Here is a 20,330-nt window from a genome sequence, read left to right as displayed (position 1 = left end):
CATATATATATTATAAGGGGCACGGTCTAAAGGAGGCACATATTTCCCACAGGGGCCACCATGAGCCCCTGGGGATCACCATGGGCAGACGTGCGCAGATGCTGGGCACATCTGCGCACATCGTCCCATGATGCTGTGGTTAATGTATGCACATATATACCATACATGCCCGCACGTGTTTGCAGGCATGCATGGATATATATGCATACCTCTCAACCCTTCCTCAACAGGCTCTGACTTCACCGAGGCCAGAAACCTCGGTGACACATACCGACCATCAATGATGGCCCCTTGTTCCTTCCTACAGTACATATATTTTCTTTTTTGAAGGATAGAAAAGCGTGCTATGCTACACTATTCTGTCCTGCACAGAAATATAATCAGTGACAAACTGAGCCAAAAGTATACACTATTGGACTATGTTTGCCCAATTATAATTTATGGGTACATCAAGACATATGTTTCTATACTTTTTTATACTTTTTTTTTCTGTTTACAAATGTACAGCAAAGATGGACGAGATGTGAAAAGTCCCTTAAATTTACTGAAAATAATTCAATTAATATTAGTATTTTTCTTCTTACAGTGGTGATCATCATTATTATTATCATACTAATAATAACCTGTTTGCAGTTATTCTTAGACAGCCCAATGTTACAGTATCAAATTTTGGCTTCAACTCTGTCAATATTTCCTGGGAAGCAGAAGAAATTACAGAAAGGGGAGATTTTAGTGTTTGCTATAAGTTATCCTATCAATTTCTGGATAAAGAAAAATGGGTAATTACTGTTTTATTATTATCAGCATTCATTATTATGCATTGATCATTATTAATATTTATATTATTCTTAACATCTTTGCATGGAGAGTTCAGATATTTTGAAAAGACGTTAGAATCATACAATTGTATGTTATATCTTGCTTTATGATAATGACTACATGAACAGGTCACATAACGTGTTATCCTAGCTCAGGGATCAGTAACCACTCCACTCCATCTGCTGTGTAACTATAACTCCCAGCATGTACACTTACACGGCTGTTCTTGTAACTACCATAGAGGTAAAAGGGAAGATTCTGGAAGTTTCAGAACAGCTGGAGTGTCGAAGGTTGCTGATCCCAGTCCAAGGTATTACTGACTTTCAGTGTTCCTTACATAGTGGTTGCAGGGCAGTTTGTATAGCGGCTACTGTGACACCATAGAAAGAACCCCTATGTCAGTCACCAAACCCCTCAAACCCTGTACCAGTATTTCTCATAGGTTTCCTCTTTTTTTTTTTTAATAAGGCCTCTTGCCCCTAAATGTAAGGGCTTTGTGCCCGTGCTGCGGACTGCATATGGCGGTTCCGCAATACATGGGTCACCAGCCGTGTGCATTCTGCATCACGGATGCGGACCCGCAAATCCGGAGATGCGGTGCGGAATGGAACGAAAGCACAGAATGGAACCCTATAGAAGCACTACAGATTGCTTCCGTGGGGTTCCGTTCCGTGCTTCCATTGCACAAAAAGATAGAACTTGTTCTATCTTTTTGCGGAACGGACATATCGCGGACCCCATTCAAGTGTATGGGGTCGCGATCCGCATGCGGCAAGCCCACGGTCGGTGCCCGTGCAAATTGCGGTCCGCAGCACGGGCATGGGCAGCACACGTTCGTGTGCAAGAGGCCTAAACCATATATCAAAATGCTGTACGTATTTCAGGGGTTAGCAGGCTGTGGACACCAAAAGCTTTAGACCAGGGGTAGGCAATCTCCGACACTCCAGCTGTTGTGAAACTAAAACTCCCAGCATGCATACTTCTTCTGCCCTTCTCAGAACTCTCAAAGAAATGAATGGAGCATGCTGGGAATTTTCTTTTCACAACAGCTGGAGTGCTAAAGGTTACTGAACCCTGCTTTAGACTCTCAGGGGTGAGGGAGAGATTAACATCTAATTTTTTTTTATCTTCTGATATGAACCACATAATTTGTTCTCCTCCAATTTCTATTTGTTAGAAAATACATTATTAAGAAAACTGAATATTTTATTTCTTCAGTTAGAGAATAGTGAGTGAAGTGTAAAACTGCCTTCCATATTTATTCATATAAGGCTACATGCACGCAACCGTGCCTTTTTTGCGGTCCGCAAAAAACGGAAGCAGCCCATTGTAGACATGCCTATTCTTGTCCACAAAATAGACAAGAATAGGACATGCTATATATTTTTTTGCGGGGCCTCGTAACGGAGCAACGGAGGCGGACAGCACACGGAGAGCTGTCTGCATGTTTTGCGGCCCCATTGAAGTGAATGGTTTCGCACCAGAGCCGCAAAAACTGTGGCTCGGAAGCGGATCTGAAAAACGGTTGTGTGCATGAGGCCTAAGACTTGTTTTTAAATTTAGATAGTGTATGATGTTAATCATTTCACCGTTTTCTTTCTTTTTTTTTTTTTTTAGCTAGTATTGACAACAAAGTATCACACTCTAAAACTGCGCATGCATTCTAGACTGGTGGGGTCAGTATCAAATGCACTTTGTGATTCCCCCGACATAAAATATCAAAGCAAGCCTGCAGAATTTATTTACAATGCCCCACAGGGTAAGTTTTAATTATTTTTTTACATATGGAATTAAAAGTGTAAAACATGCCTAAGAATGTGCACTGCTCTCCTTTGGTTCATCCAAAGTTCATTACTTTCTTGATAATTTAAATTCAAAAATGCAAAAGCAGCATAGCTGTTTAAATGCCATGGGAGAGACCGTTTAAGGGCTCATGAACACAAATGTATTTTTTTTTCTCTGTCTGTTCTGTTTTTGTGCAGCCTGTATGCGGAAACATTCACTTTAATGGGACAGCAAAAAAAAATGTCTGTATGTCAACATGGCCGTTGTGCAAAAAAAAAATAGAACATGTCCTATTATTGTCCGTGTAACAGACAATAATAGGAATATTATATTAGGGGCCAGCTGTTCTGTTTTACAAAATCCGGAATGCACACATCCATGTTTCGGTGATGCGCGAAAATTTTTATAATGATTGTCTATGGTGTTGCACTGCGACATGCTGCAACAGCGACACAACAGTCATGAAAAATCCATCCAAAATGGATTTTTCTGCGACTGTCGCATCGCAGTCGCAGCATATCACATGTCCCAGTGCAACACTATAGACTATCATTATAAAAATTGTTGCGCGACTTTTGAGCGACATCAATGTTGCAATGTATTTGTACCCTATGTGACGAGCGAATAATTGTCGTGGGACACATGTCGCCATGTAGCTCTGTAAATCGACAGTTACACTTTAAAGGCTCTCACTCACTTTGGCTTTCTTCATACAAAAATAGCATTCGAGGCATTTTTTATGAATTTTTTGACGCTTTTTACAAGCAGTATATTGCATAGTTTTTGTGCTTTTTTTTGGCAAGCCAAGCATTTTTATACAGTAGACTACTGTATGTACTGTACCACCTTCTAATATCACTTCTTTTGTGCATCTCTATAATAAAATACACTGCAATAAATGTCAAAAACAATGTTAAAACAGGAGCAGAAAACAATGGATGTCTATGGCAAAGAAAACATCCCCAACATTTGGTGCATCTAGTTTTAGAGAAGTTATGTGCTCCTAGCCTGAAAAGGAGGGGGGGGGGAGGGGTCATGGCTTACAGTGCTAATATTTTTTGCCAAAATTGCACAATTCTGGGGAAAAATTCTATCTAAAACTAAGACAACCAACAGTTGGTATAAAGTTAAACAAAACTTCTTGACCCTACACTAAATTATTATCCAGCCTGAGCCACTGTGATAAATTTAGTGCATGTCTTTTTAAATATATGCCATCTATAGGATAAGTATATTTTTCTCAATCTGTAAAACCAGTATAAAAGAGCTCCAAATACACTATTTAACATTAAAGATGGCCTTGCGGTTCGCACGGTGGTTGTTTCGCGGTGAATAGGGATGAGCGAACTCGAACTGTATAGTTCGGGTTCGTACCGAATTTTGGGGTGTCCGTGACACGGACCCGAACCCGGACATTTTCGTAAAAGTCCGGGTTCGGGTTCGGTGTTCGTCGCTTTCTTGGCGCTTTTGTGACGCTTTCTTAGCGCTTTTTGAAAGGCTGCAAAGCAGCCAATCAACAAGCGTCATATTACTTGCCCCAAGAGGCCGTCACAGCCTTGCCTACTATTGGCATGGCTGTGATTGGCCAGAGCACCATGTGACCCAGCCTCTATTTAAGCTGGAGTCACATAGCGCCGCCCGTCACTCTGCTCTGATTAGCGTAGGGAGAGGTTGCGGCTGCGACAGTAGGGAGAGATTAGGCAGATTAACTCCTCCAAAGGACTTGATTAATCGATCGATCTGCAGCTGTGCATCATTGAGCTGCTGAAATTCAATTGCTTACTGTTTTTAGGCTGCCCAGACCGTTTGTCAGTCACTTTTTACTGGGGTGATCGGCGGCCATTTTGTGTCTTGTGGTGCGCCAGCACAAGCTGCGACCAAGTGCATTTAACCCTCAATGGTGTGGTTGTTTTTTGGCTAAAGCCTACATCAGGGTGAAGCTGTCACACCAAGTGCATTTAACCAGCAATAGTCTGTTTATTTTTTGGCCATATACTACATCAGGGGCAAGCTGCGCCTGTCACCAAGTGCATTTAACCCTCAATGGTGTGGTTGTTTTTTGGCTAAAGCCTACATCAGGGTGAAGCTGTCACACCAAGTGCATTTAACCAGCAATAGTCTGTTAATTTTTTGGCCATATACTAAATCAGGGGCAAGCTGCGCCCGTCACCAAGTGCATTTAACCCTCAGTAGTGTGGTTGGTCAAGCTGTCACACCAAGTGCATTTAACCAGCAATAGTCTGTTCATTTTTTGGCCATATACTACATCAGGGGCAAGCTGCGCCCGTCACCAAGTGCATTTAACCCTCAGTAGTGTGGTTGGTCAAGCTGTCACACCAAGTGCATTTAACCAGCAATAGTCTGTTCATTTTTTGGCCATATACTACATCAGGGGCAAGCTGCGCCTGTCACCAAGTGCATTTAACCCTCAATGGTGTGGTTGTTTTTTGGCTAAAGCCTACATCAGGGTGAAGCTGTCACACCAAGTGCATTTAACCAGCAATAGTCTGTTCATTTTCTGGCCATATACTACATCAGGGGCAAGCTGCGCCCGTTACCAAGTGCATTTAACCCTCAGTAGTGTGGTTGGTCAAGCTGTCACACCAAGTGCATTTAACCAGCAATAGTCTGTTTTTTTTTTGGCCATATCCCAGTCTAATTCTGTCACTAAATCCATACCGGTCACCCAGCGCCTAAATACTAGGCCTCAAATTTATATCCCGCTAAATCTGTCGTTACTGCTGTACTGTTGTGGCTGGGCAAGTTATTTAGTGTCCGTCAAAGCACATTTTTTGTTCAGGGTTGAAATACAATTCCCAATTTAGCAATTTCATAATTTAGTGGTTTCTGCTATATCAGAGCTATTTGAAATCTATCCCTAAAAGGGTATATAATATTCAAGGTGCACATAGGGTCATTCAGAATAACTTCACACACACGCAACTGTGCATTTCCAAGTCTAATTCTGTTAGTAAATCCATACCGGTCACCCAGCGCCTAAATACTAGGCCTCAAATTTATATCCCGCTAAATCTGTCGTTACCGCTGTACTGTTGTGGCTGGGCAAGTTATTTAGTGTCCGTTAAAGCACATTTTTTGTTCAGGGTTGAAATACAATTCCCAATTTAGCAATTTCATAATTTAGTGGTTTCTGCTATATCAGAGCTATTTGAAATCTATCCCTAAAAGGGTATATAATATTCAAGGTGCACATAGGGTCATTCAGAATAACTTCACACACACGCTACTGTGCATTTCCAAGTCTAATTCTGTCACTAAATCCATACCGGTCACCCAGCGCCTAAATACTAGGCCTCAAATTTATATCCCGCTAAATCTGTCGTTACCGCTGTCCTGTTGTGGATGGGCAAGTTATTTAGTGTCCGTCAAAGCACATTTTTTGTTCAGGGTTGAAATACAATTCCCAATTTAGCAATTTCATAATTTAGTGGTTTCTGCTATATCAGAGCTATTTGAAATCTATCCCTAAAAGGGTATATAATATTCAAGGTGCACATAGGGTCATTCAGAATAACTTCACACACACGCTACTGTGCATTTCCAAGTCTAATTCTGTTAGTAAATCCATACCGGTCACCCAGCGCCTAAATACTAGGCCTCAAATTTATATCCCGCTAAATCTGTCGTTACCGCTGTACTGTTGTGGCTGGGCAAGTTATTTAGTGTCCGTCAAAGCACATTTTTTGTACAGGGTTGAAATACAATTCCCAATTTAGCTATTTCATAATTTAGTGGTTTCTGCTATATCAGAGCTATTTGAAATCTATCCCTAAAAGGGTATATAATATTCAAGGTGCACATAGGGTCATTCAGAATAACTTCACACACACGCTACTGTGCATTTCCAAGTCTAATTCTGTTAGTAAATCCATACCGGTCACCCAGCGCCTAAATACTAGGCCTCAAATTTATATCCCGCTAAATCTGTCGTTACTGCTGTACTGTTGTGGCTGGGCAAGTTATTTAGTGTCCGTTAAAGCACATTTTTTGTTCAGGGTTGAAATACAATTCCCAATTTAGCAATTTCATAATTTAGTGGTTTCTGCTATATCAGAGCTATTTGAAATCTATCCCTAAAAGGGTATATAATATTCAAGGTGCACATAGGGTCATTCAGAATAACTTCACACACACGCTACTGTGCATTTCCAAGTCTAATTCTGTCACTAAATCCATACCGGTCACCCAGCGCCTAAATACTAGGCCTCAAATTTATATCCCGCTAAATCTGTCATTACCGCTGTCCTGTTGTGGATGGGCAAGTTATTTAGTGTCCGTCAAAGCACATTTTTTGTTCAGGGTTGAAATACAATTCCCAATTTAGCAATTTCATAATTTAGTGGTTTCTGCTATATCAGAGCTATTTGAAATCTATCCCTAAAAGGGTATATAATATTCAAGGTGCACATAGGGTCATTCAGAATAACTTCACACACACGCTACTGTGCATTTCCAAGTCTAATTCTGTTAGTAAATCCATACCGGTCACCCAGCGCCTAAATACTAGGCCTCAAATTTATATCCCGCTAAATCTGTCGTTACCGCTGTACTGTTGTGGCTGGGCAAGTTATTTAGTGTCCGTTAAAGCACATTTTTTGTTCAGGGTTGAAATACAATTCCCAATTTAGCAATTTCCTAATTTAGTGGTTTCTGCTATATCAGAGCTATTTGAAATCTATCCCTAAAAGGGTATATAATATTCAAGGTGCACATAGGGTCATTCAGAATAACTTCACACACACGCTACTGTGCATTTCCAAGTCTAATTCTGTCACTAAATCCATACCGGTCACCCAGCGCCTAAATACTAGGCCTCAAATTTATATCCCGCTAAATCTGTCGTTACCGCTGTCCTGTTGTGGATGGGCAAGTTATTTAGTGTCCGTCAAAGCAAATTTTTTGTTCTGGGTTGAAATACAATTCCCAATTTAGCAATTTCATAATTTAGTGGTTTCTGCTATATCAGAGCTATTTGAAATCTATCCCTAAAAGGGTATATAATATTCAAGGTGCACATAGGGTCATTCAGAATAACTTCACACACACGCTACTGTGCATTTCCAAGTCTAATTCTGTCAGTAAATCCATACCGGTCACCCAGCGCCTAAATACTAGGCCTCAAATTTATATCCCGCTAAATCTGTCGTTACCGCTGTACTGTTGTGGCTGGGCAAGTTATTTAGTGTCCGTTAAAGCACATTTTTTGTTCAGGGTTGAAATACAATTCCCAATTTAGCAATTTCATAATTTAGTGGTTTCTGCTATATCAGAGCTATTTGAAATCTATCCCTAAAAGGGTATATAATATTCAAGGTGCACATAGGGTCATTCAGAATAACTTCACACACACGCTACTGTGCATTTCCAAGTCTAATTCTGTCACTAAATCCATACCGGTCACCCAGCGCCTAAATACTAGGCCTCAAATTTATATCCCGCTGAATTTGAATACAATACATTGGGCCAAATAATATTTTTGTTGTTGTGGTGAACCATAACAATGAGGAAAACATCTAGTAAGGGACGCGGGCGTGGACATGGTCGTGGTGGTGTTAGTGGACCCTCTGGTGCTGGGAGAGGACGTGGCCATTCTGCCACATCCACACGTCCTAGTGTACCAACTACCTCAGGTCCCAGTAGCCGCCAGAATTTACAGCGATATATGGTGGGGCCCAATGCCGTTCTAAGGATGGTAAGGCCTGAGAAGGTACAGGCATTAGTCAATTGGGTGGCCGACAGTGGATCCAGCACGTTCACATTATCTCCCACCCAGTCTTCTGCAGAAAGCGCACAGATGGCGCCTGAAAACCAACCCCATCAGTCTGTCACATCACCCCCATGCATATCAGGGAAACTGTCTGAGCCTCAAGTTATGCAGCAGTCTCTTATGCTGTTTGAAGACCCTGCTGGCAGGGTTTCCCAAGGGCATCCACCTAGCCCTTCCCCAGCGGTGGAAGACATAGACTGCACTGACGCACAACCACTTATGTTTCCTGATGATGAGGACATGGGAATACCACCTCAGCATGTCTCTGATGATGACGAAACACAGGTGCCAACTGCTGCGTCTTTCTGCAGTGTGCAGACTGAACAGGAGGTCAGGGATCAAGACTGGGTGGAAGACGATGCAGGGGACGATGAGGTCCTAGACCCCACATGGAATGAAGGTCGTGCCACTGACTTTCACAGTTCGGAGGAAGAGGCAGTGGTGAGACCGAGCCAACAGCGTAGCAAAAGAGGGAGCAGTGGGCAAAAGCAGAACACCCGCCGCCAAGAGACTCCGCCTGCTACTGACCGCCGCCATCTGGGACCGAGCACCCCAAAGGCAGCTTCAAGGAGTTCCCTGGCATGGCACTTCTTCAAACAATGTGCTGACGACAAGACCCGAGTGGTTTGCACGCTGTGCCATCAGAGCCTGAAGCGAGGCATTAACGTTCTGAACCTGAGCACAACCTGCATGACCAGGCACCTGCATGCAAAGCATGAACTGCAGTGGAGTAAACACCTTAAAACCAAGGAAGTCACTCAGGCTCCCCCTGCTACCTCTTCTGCTGCTGCCGCCTCGGCCTCTTCTGCTGCTGCCGCCTCGGCCTCTTCCTCCGCCTCTGGAGGAACGTTGGCACCTGCCGCCCAGCAAACAGGGGATGTACCACCAACACCACCACCACCTCCGTCACCAAGCGTCTCAACCATGTCACACGGCAGCGTTCAGCTCTCCATCTCACAAACATTTGAGAGAAAGCGTAAATTCCCACCTAGCCACCCTCGATCCCTGGCCCTGAATGCAGCATTTCTAAACTACTGGCCTATGAAATGCTGTCATTTAGGCTGGTGGACACAGACAGCTTCAAACAGCTCATGTCGCTTGCTGTCCCACAGTATGTTGTTCCCAGCCGCCACTACTTCTCCAAGAGAGCCGTGCCTTCCCTGCACAACCAAGTATCCGATAAAATCAAGTGTGCACTGCGCAACGCCATCTGTAGCAAGGTCCACCTAACCACAGATACGTGGACCAGTAAGCACGGCCAGGGACGCTATATCTCCCTAACTGCACACTGGGTAAATGTAGTGGCAGCTGGGCCCCAGGCGGAGAGCTGTTTGGCGCACGTCCTTCCGCCGCCAAGGATCGCAGGGCAACATTCTTTGCCTCCTGTTGCCACCTCCTCCTTCTCGGCTTCCTCCTCCTCTTCTTCCACCTGCTCATCCAGTCAGCCACACACCTTCACCACCAACTTCAGCACAGCCCGGGGTAAACATCAGCAGGCCATTCTGAAACTCATATGTTTGGGGGACAGGCCCCACACCGCACAGTAGTTGTGGCGGGGTATAGAACAACAGACCGACGAGTGGTTGCTGCCGGTGAGCCTCAAGCCCGGACTGATGGTGTGTGATAATGGGCGAAATCTCGTTGCAGCTCTGGGACTAGCCAATTTGACGCACATCCCTTGCTTGGCGCATGTGCTGAATTTGGTGGTGCAGAAGTTCATTCACAACTACCCCGACATGTCAGAGCTGCTGCATAAAGTGCGGGCCGTCTGTTCGCGCTTCCGGTGTTCACATCCTGCTGCTGCTCGCCTGTCTGCGCTACAGCGTAACTTCGGCCTTCCCGCTCACCGCCTCATATGCGACTTGCCCACCAGGTGGAACTCCACCTTGCACATGCTGGACAGACTGTGCGAGCAGCAGCAGGCCATAGTGGAGTTTCAGCTGCAGCACACACGGGTCAGTCGCACTACAGAACAGCACCACTTCACCACCAATGACTGGGCCTCCATGCGAGACCTGTGTGCCCTGTTGCGCTGTTTCGAGTACTCCACCAACATGGCCAGTGGCGATGACGCCGTTATCAGCGTTACAATACCACTTCTATGTCTCCTTGAGAAAACACTTAGGGCGATGATGGAAGAGGAGGTGGCCCAGGAGGAGGAGGAAGAGGGGTCATTTTTAGCACTTTCAGTCCAGTCTCTTCGAAGTGACTCAGAGGGAGGTTTTTGGCAACAGCAGAGGCCAAGTACAAATGTGTATATTAAAAAGAGACTGGGCACACCTCCAGATATTTGGCCACTAATTTTAATAGTTAAGATGGTTAAAATAATTTAGACAGACAATAGTAAAAATAATGTTCAAGATAATATTGAGACTGATAATTGGATATTCAGACAAATAGTGATCATAAAACTTCCAATAGATAGTGAGCACTAGTGGATAAAATACTAAATAATCAGTATTACTAAAATACTTGACTCATAAAACTTCAAACACAATAAAAGACTTAGGTCACATGAAATATCAAAGCATTAGTGGTGGTTTAAAATGGAGCTCGATAGCAGTCATATGAGTGGCATATTGGTCATAGCCTAGTTGCGGAGAATGGCTAGCACTAGTATGGGAGAGTTCATTGAGAGTTGCCGTAAAAGGAAATAAACTCCGTATCTCACAGGCGGCTTTGTACTGCCTATATAGCGCATGCAGTGAAAGCAAGGAGAAGTTGAACAAACAGCGGCGTCCCGCTGTATGTGTGCTTCTGCAGTGGTGTCCTGTTATATTGTGGGTATAATGACCTCTAGGTCGGAATGGTCTTACCCTCTTGGTGCGGCTCCAGCCGTCCTGCAGAGATCGAGTATACTTGCGTTGTCTTTTCCTCCAAAATATCTTACCCTGGCGTAGACTTGTACACGTGGGTCCGCCGGTTTGGCTTCGGATCCAATTGAGTGTCATTTTCTACGTGGGTTTTCAATGGACACAGAATAAGGTCTTTGTCCTTGTGGGTAGTGCACTACTCCTTTGGTTGATGGGGGATCCGACCAGACGCGTTTCGGGGCTGAGATATCCCCTTCTTCAGTGGTAATCAGACCTCCCCCCCCCCCCCCCCCCGAAGTGTCTCTTTTATAGTGAAAAAGGCTTGAAATCTAGGTTCGGCTCAGGTCATCACCCGGAACTATTCCCAGCTTTTTGTTTATTTAACCCTTGCATATCTTTTTCCAGCTTGAGCGCAATGGTTCCATTCTTTAATACATCCTCCCATTTTTTCTTTATTCGTACGTATAGCACACTCATCTGTAGTTTCATATATATTATAGATGACTGCAATGTATGTGTACAAATATCCCTATATTTTTCCTCATAATTGTCCATTTTATTTTAAAACAGTGTTTATATAGTGGCGCTCTATAACTTTGATATAATTACATCTAAATGAATAATGATAAGATATATAGAATATATTATAAAGTACATCATAGATTATGTTTTAAAATATGCAGTACACGGAAAACAGGGCACGTAATATCCCGAATTTATAGTTAATATTGTGAACACGTACATTTAAAATTATAAAATATATAAAATATATAAAATAAATGCATGAAGGATAGAACACGGATATTTCCCATAGATCCTATGTGATAGGGTATATAGTTTTTAAGATAGATATTATCTTCCAAAAACGTAGTTGTTTATTAATAGTAGTTTGTAATAATTTATTTTTGTAATACTTTATTTTTGTATTATTATTGTAGTGAGGGGTCCTCAATCCGGAACACGTTCGTGCCTTGAGGGCTCACTGCCGAGGGGGAAGCCCACCCAACTACTGAGAACGTTAAGTGGAGATCACCCCCGGCAGGAAGCCCCCATTGAGTTCACAAGAAACCAAACAACTCGTATTCCGCATTGAGGCCTCCCGGAATCATAGTTTCCATTTCGAAAATTCTCCGTGTTTCCATCCTAGACATCCTGCTGATGTGATTACCTCCTCTCCAACTTCTAGGAACTTTGTCTATAGCCGCAAACTTTAGGCAAGTTGGATCACTATTGTGGGCAATCTTAAAATGTTTGGATAACGAGTGAGTTTCCACACCTTTTTTGATGTTTCCTACATGTTCCGCGATTCGTTTTTTCAAGGTTCTTTTAGTCCGGCCTATATATTGTAATTTACACGGACACTCAATGATGTAAATTACATTCTCTGAGTGGCAGGTCAGAAACTCCTTTATATTATGTTTGTACCCATTAGTTGTTGAAATCACCTCCTTAGTATATTTACCAAAGGAGGTGATTCTGCAGTTGCAGCATTGTCCACATCTAGTAAAACCGATCAGATTCATCCATTTCTGTAAAGTTGGTTTTTTCTAATCTGTCTTCCCTAACTGTTGGTGCTACTTTATTGCCCAAGTTTGGTGCCTTTGTAAAAATTATTATAGGTTTGGGAGGGATGATTGTTCCCACCACCTTATCCTTTTTAATTGTGTCCCAATGTTTGTATATGATATTTTTAACTTTTTTATGTTCACTGCTATACGGTAAAATTATTTTCAACTGATTTTCCTTTTTAGTTTGGTCTTTACTCAATTTTTCTTTCTCTCTAAAAAATTCTCCCCTTTCCATATTTCTCACCTTAGTCAATGCTGATTCTAAAATTTCTTCTGGATACTCCTTATTTAAAAATTGTTGTTTCATTTTCACTGCTTCAAGTTCAAACTGCTCCACTGTTGTGCAGTTACGTTTCAATCTGCGGAATTGACCCTGGGGAATGTTTAAAAGCCAACTTGGTAGATGACAACTATTAAATAAAATGTAACTATTACGTGATGTTGGCTTTGTATATGTGCAGGTCCTTATTTTCCCGTTTTCAACGTAAATTTTCAAGTCTAAAAATTCTAGGCTTTCTCTACTGTTTATGCCCGAGAAATTGAGGTTAAAAATATTGTCATTGATGGAATTTAAAAATATCTCAAGTTTCTCGGGTCCTGATCGCCAAATAAAAACCACATCATCAATGTACCTCTGCCAGAGCACCAGGTCCGTCCCCAGTTTGGGGGCCACTATTTGGTCCTCCCACTCGGCCATAAACAGATTGGCATAACTGGGGGCGAACCTGGTGCCCATGGCAGTACCTCTGGTCTGTAGGTAAAAAGAACCGTTAAAATAGAAATAATTATGCATTAAAATGAATTCAATTCCTTCAGTTAAAAATTCTATTTGTTCCAATGTCAGTCTTTCTTCTTGTATCAGTTGTTTTCTAACGGCTTCCTTTCCCTGTCCATGATCTATAATTGTGTACAGGGATTGGACATCTAATGTGCCCATTATCCAATTCTCCTCAAATTGCATATTTTCTATTTTCCTTATAATTTGTGTTGTGTCCTTTATATAAGAGGGTATTTTTTTAACTTTGACTTGGAGCAAGGAATCAATATATTGGGAAAGATTTGCAGTTAATGAGTCTATGCCAGAAACTATGGGACGACCTGGTGGGTTATTTTTATCTTTGTGTATTTTGGGGATACAATAAAAAACTGGTATCCTTGGGTATTTGTTCAAGATAAAATCATATTCTTCATTATTTAAAATCCCAATGTCCCTCCCCTTTATACAAAATTTTTCTAGGTCTCCATAAAATTGATCAGTTGGGTCTTTACTTAGTTTTTGGTATGTATTACCATCTGATAACTGGCGTAAACATTCTATGTTATATTTTTCCACATCCTGAATCACAATAGACCCTCCTTTATCCGCTGGGCGGATAACAACATTCTTTTCTTTTTGTAATAATTTAAGTGCCGTGATTTCTCTATTTGTTAAATTATTGCGTTTATATTTGGTATCTGTCTTAATTTTTCTGATGTCTTTCATAACATATTCCCTAAAGCTTGTCATTTCCTGACTTAATTCGTTCCGTGGATACTTCTTGGACTTATTTTTGAGGGTCGTGTGTATGAAATCATCTTTCTGATTGGTAAAATTAATAACTGGATTTAATGGATTTTTCAAAAAATATTTTTTCAGACATAATTTCCGTATGAATTTTTCAACTCCAATAAAAGCCTCGAATTTGTTCAGAGGTTTTGTAGGGGCAAATTTCAGTCCTTTATTTAATAGTTGCTTTTGGGTGTCTAGTAATGTTACTGAACTCAAATTTATAATGGCGTCATTCTCAACTGTGGGTGCTATTGTCTGTGATAATTGTGTCTTTTTTCTAAGACCTCTTCTTGTCTTCCTCTCTCTGACTCGTAGTGTCTTGTCCTGTATTGGTGGTTGTGATTGTGATTGGGGTAATCGTTCTGGGGATTGTGATTGTGTCTGTGATAATCGTCTTGTTGATTGTGTGTTCTTTTGGTTACAGGTGTTCTGTACCCCTGTTGTGTGTTTTGAATTTTGTTTCTCAAATTGTATTGGTGATCTGTGTGAATACTTTTCTGTGCATTTTGAGTCCTCATTATTGGTGATTTTTGTCTTGTTCGTGTTCGGTGATGCGGTGGGGTCCCATCTAAAAAATGGTCCCTTTCTTCTAAAATTTCAAACCTATTTTGAGTTGGTATATTGAATGCGCTACTTTTTACTGGATCCCTGATATTGGATTGACCTTCCTTTCCATTAGATGTGGATATTTCCCCCCCCCAATATGTATTCTGCTTCCACTTCCCTATTGAAAACCGCTCTCTCGTATGGGCCTCTTTTCCTATAATTTAATTTTTTCACCTTTTTGTCTATTATTTCCCGTTCTATTTTATCTAGGTTACTGCAGACTTTACTTTGGATAGTTAGAAATTCTTCATTTTTCGGAATTTTGTCTATTTTTACCTTCATATCTAAAATTTGTTTAGTAGTTTCTTCTAAAATTTCCATACGTCTTTTTATAATCAGTTGTGTGATTGCAACTGATTGTTCATATAGGAGCGTCTCCCATTCTTTCATAAAACCCATATTGCAGAGATCAGATGCCGGAATTTTATTAATAAGTAAACCTTTAGGAATTTTATTAATTTCTATACACCTACTTAGTGTCTTAACTTCCCACCTTTGTTTTAATTGGCGGATTAGTAGTGTTTCCAATTCGTTGAAGACACTAATAATACATAAGTCTTCACCTATATGTTCGGAGTTGACACTTTCAAAAAGGAAATTTTCTACTTTTTGTTTTTTAGTTTCAATGTGGTCCCAAATATCCATGGTGGAGCAACAAACCGTGCAGTCAAAACGGGATGAAAGCGTTACAATAAATTCAAGAGAGTTTAAGACGCACAGGTCTGAATAACCACCATACGGGGTGCCCACAGTCGAGTAGTAACACCCCACTACTCAAAAATGGAAATTGTATATATTAAAAAGAGACTGGGCACACCTCCAGATATTTGGCCACTAATTTTAATAGTTAAGATGGTTAAAATAATTTAGACAGACAATAGTAAAAATAATGTTCAAGATAATATTGAGACTGATAATTGGATATTCAGACAAATAGTGATCATAAAACTTCCAATAGATAGTGAGCACTAGTGGATAAAATACTAAATAATCAGTATTACTAAAATACTTGACTCATAAAACTTCAAACACAATAAAAGACTTAGGTCACATGAAATATCAAAGCATTAGTGGTGGTTTAAAATGGAGCTCGATAGCAGTCATATGAGTGGCATATTGGTCATAGCCTAGTTGCGGAGAATGGCTAGCACTAGTATGGGAGAGTTCATTGAGAGTTGCCGTAAAAGGAAATAAACTCCGTATCTCACAGGCGGCTTTGTACTGCCTATATAGCGCATGCAGTGGCCAGTGGCGATGACGCCGTTATCAGCGTTACAATACCACTTCTATGTCTCCTTGAGAAAACACTTAGGGCGATGATGGAAGAGGAGGTGGCCCAGGAGGAGGAGGAGGAGGAAGAGGGGTCATTTTTAGCACTTTCAGTCCAGTCTCTTCGAAGTGACTCAGAGGGAGGTTTTTGGCAACAGCAGAGGCCAAGTACAAATGTGGCCAGCCAGGGCCCACTACTGGAGGACGAGGAGGACGAGGATGAGGAGGAGGTGGAGGAGGATGAGGATGAAGCATGGTCACAGCGGGGTGGCACCCAACGCAGCTCGGGTCCATCACTGGTGCGTGGCTGGGGGGAAAGGCAGGACGATGACGATACGCCTCCCACAGAGGACAGCTTGTCCTTACCCCTGGGCAGCCTGGCACACATGAGCGACTACATGCTGCAGTACCTGCGCAACGACAGCAGAGTTGCCCACATTTTAACCTGTGCGGACTACTGGGTTGCCACCCTGCTGGATCCACGCTACAAAGACAATGTGCCCACCTTACTTCCTGCACTGGAGCGTGATAGGAAGATGCGCGAGTACAAGCGCACGTTGGTAGACGCGCTACTGAGAGCATTCCCAAATGTCACAGGGGAACAAGTGGAAGCCCAAGGCCAAGGCAGAGGAGGAGCAAGAGGTCGCCAAGGCAGCTGTGTCACGGCCAGCTCCTCTGAGGGCAGGGTTAGCATGGCAGAGATGTGGAAAAGTTTTGTCAACACGCCACAGCTAACTGCACCACCACCTGATACGCAACGTGTTAGCAGGAGGCAACATTTCACTAACATGGTGGAACAGTACATGTGCACACCCCTCCACGTACTGACTGATGGTTCGGCTCCATTCAACTTCTGGGTCTCTAAATTGTCCACGTGGCCAGAGCTAGCCTTTTATGCCTTGGAGGTGCTGGCCTGCCCGGCGGCCAGCGTTTTGTCTGAACGTGTATTCAGCACGGCAGAGGGGCGTCATTACAGACAAACGCAGCCGCCTGTCTACAGCCAATGTGGACAAGCTGACGTTCATAAAAATGAACCAGGCATGGATCCCACAGGACCTGTCCGTCCCTTGTCCAGATTAGACATTAACTACCTCCCCTTAACCATATATTATTGGACTCCAGGGCACTTCCTCATTCAATCCTATTTTTATTTTCATTTTACCATTATATTGCGAGGCTACCCAAAGTTGAATGAACCTCTCCTCTGTCTGGGTGCCAGGGCCTAAATATATGCCAATGGACTGTTCCAATGTTGGGTGACGTGAAGCCTGATTCTCTGCTATGACATGCAGACTAATTCTCTGCTGACATGAAGCCAGATCCTCTGTTACGGGACCTCTCTCCTCTGCCTGGGTGCTGGGCCTAAATATCTGACAATGGACTGTTGCATTGGTGGCTGACGTGAAGCCTGATTCTCTGCGATGACATGCAGACTAATTCTCTGCTGACATGAAGCCAGATTGTCTGTTACGGGACCTCTCTCCTCTGCCTGGGTGCTGGGCCTAAATTTATGAAAATGGACTCTTACAGTGGTGGGTGACGTGAAGCCTGATTCTCTGCTATGACATGAAGACTGATTCTCTGCTGACATGAAGCCAGATTGTCTGTTACGGGACCTCTCTCCTCTGCCTGGGTGCTGGGCCTAAATTTATGAAAATGGACTGTTGCAGTGGTGGGTGACGTGAAGCCTGATTCTCTGCTATGACATGAAGACTGATTCTCTGCTGACATGAAGCCAGATTGTCTGTTACGGGACCTCTCTCCTCTGCCTGGGTGCTGGGCCTAAATTTATGAAAATGGACTCTTACAGTGGTGGGTGACGTGAAGCCTGATTCTCTGCTATGACATGAAGACTGATTCTCTGCTGACATGAAGCCAGATTGTCTGTTACGGGACCTCTCTCCTCTGCCTGGGTGCTGGGCCTAAATTTATGAAAATGGACTCTTACAGTGGTGGGTGACGTGAAGCCTGATTCTCTGCTATGACATGAAGACTGATTCTCTGCTATGACATGAAGACTGATTCTCTGCTGACATGAAGCCAGATTGTCTGTTACGGGACCTCTCTCCTCTGCCTGGGTGCTGGGCCTAAATTTATGAAAATGGACTCTTACAGTGGTGGGTGACGTGAAGCCTGATTCTCTGCTATGACATGAAGACTGATTCTCTGCTATGACATGAAGACTGATTCTCTGCTGACATGAAGCCAGATTGTCTGTTACGGGACCTCTCTCCTCTGCCTGGGTGCTGGGCCTAAATTTATGAAAATGGACTCTTACAGTGGTGGGTGACGTGAAGCCTGATTCTCTGCTATGACATGAAGACTGATTCTCTGCTGACATGAAGCCAGATTGTCTGTTACGGGACCTCTCTCCTCTGCCTGGGTGCTGGGCCTAAATTTATGAAAATGGACTCTTACAGTGGTGGGTGACGTGAAGCCTGATTCTCTGCTATGACATGAAGACTGATTCTCTGCTGACATGAAGCCAGATTGTCTGTTACGGGACCTCTCTCCTCTGCCTGGGTGCTGGGCCTAAATTTATGAAAATGGACTCTTACAGTGGTGGGTGACGTGAAGCCTGATTCTCTGCTATGACATGAAGACTGATTCTCTGCTATGACATGAAGACTGATTCTCTGCTGACATGAAGCCAGATTGTCTGTTACGGGACCTCTCTCCTCTGCCTGGGTGCTGGGCCTAAATTTATGAAAATGGACTCTTACAGTGGTGGGTGACGTGAAGCCTGATTCTCTGCTATGACATGAAGACTGATTCTCTGCTATGACATGAAGACTGATTCTCTGCTCACATGAAGCCAGATTGTCTGTTACGGGACCTCTCTCCTCTGCCTTGGTGCTGGGCCTAAATTTATGACAATGGACTGTTCCAGTGGTGGGTGACGTGAAGCCTGATTCTCTGCTATGATATGAAGACTGATTCTCTGCTGACATGAAGCCAGATCCTCTGTTACGGGACCTCTCTCCTCTGCCTGGGTGCTGGGCCTAAATTTATGAAAATGGACTGTTGCAGTGGTGGGTGACGTGAAGCCTGATTCTCTGCTATGACATGAAGACTGATTCTCTGCTGACATGAAGCCAGATTGTCTGTTACAGGACCTCTCTCCTCTGCCTGGGTGCCTGGGCCTAAATATCTGAGAATGGACTGTTCCAGTGGTGGGTGACGGGAAGCCAGATTCTCTGCTATGGGACCTCTCTCCAATTGATTTTGGTTAATTTTTATTTATTTAATTTTTATTTTAATTCATTTCCCTATCCACATTTGTTTGCAGGGGATTTACCTACATGTTGCTGCCTTTTGCAGCCCTCTAGCCCTTTCCTGGGCTGTTTTACAGCCGTTTTAGTGCCGAAAAGTTCGGGTCCCCATTGACTTCAATGGGGTTCGGGTTCGGGACGAAGTTCGGATCGGGTTCGGATCTTGAACCCGAACATTTTCGGGAAGAACTTCTCGAACCCGAACATCCAGGTGTTCGCTCAACTCTAGCGGTGAACTTTGCACATTCACGATTCACTGAACCTGCGAACAAATAGCAATGTTTACATGCGCCACATTCTTTTCCATTTTGCCGAACTTTGACCCATGACACATCCATTAGGTGGGACAGAACAGATAATTGAGACATTTCAGCACATGGACACATCCTCACCCTTTAACAGAACCCGATCTGGAAGCCATTTTACATTCAGTGTTTTGCCAGTGTAGGAAGAGGTTGCTTTGTGGAGCAGGGACAGACTGTTAGGGACACCAAACGCTAGCTAATAGGGCCACAAAAGTCCTTTTAAGGACTAGTATATGTGTGATATACTGAAGAGTGTGACATACTTATAATATACTTTCTAACATAGAAAGTATATTATAGTGCATTTGTATTGTGCCGCAGTTTTGTGCGGTTCTGCTGCGATACCGCAGCTATATAGAGGGACAAGCACTATTTGAACAACTTTATGCAATGGGTGTAATATACCTGTTGCCCCCCCAAAAAAAACTGATTGAGGGGTGCAATATATCTGCCTCCACAAAATACTGATTGAGGGGTGCGATATACCTGCTTCCACAAAATAATGATTGAGGCTTGCGATATACCTGCTTCCACAAAATACTGATTGAGGGGTGCA

At 43.0% G+C, this 20,330-nt stretch overlaps 1 protein-coding gene across 5 annotated transcripts in view; it reads left to right on the top strand.

The window, feature by feature from the left end:
* Window positions 1-20,330, top strand: part of LOC122930542 (interleukin-5 receptor subunit alpha-like) — a 141,828-nt gene that overhangs the window by 78,576 nt on the left and 42,922 nt on the right. For all 5 annotated transcript variants that reach the window (XM_044284012.1, XM_044284010.1, XM_044284014.1 and 2 more), the window contains 2 exons: window positions 634-779; window positions 2,437-2,578. In XM_044284012.1, the coding sequence (XP_044139947.1) occupies window positions 634-779; window positions 2,437-2,578 (288 nt within the window). The remainder of the gene's footprint in view (window positions 1-633; window positions 780-2,436; window positions 2,579-20,330) is intronic.

Source organism: Bufo gargarizans, chromosome 3 (assembly GCF_014858855.1).
Source record: "Bufo gargarizans isolate SCDJY-AF-19 chromosome 3, ASM1485885v1, whole genome shotgun sequence".
In the NCBI taxonomy this organism is placed as follows: domain Eukaryota; kingdom Metazoa; phylum Chordata; class Amphibia; order Anura; family Bufonidae; genus Bufo; species Bufo gargarizans.
This window is presented reverse-complemented; position numbering and strand designations above follow the sequence as displayed.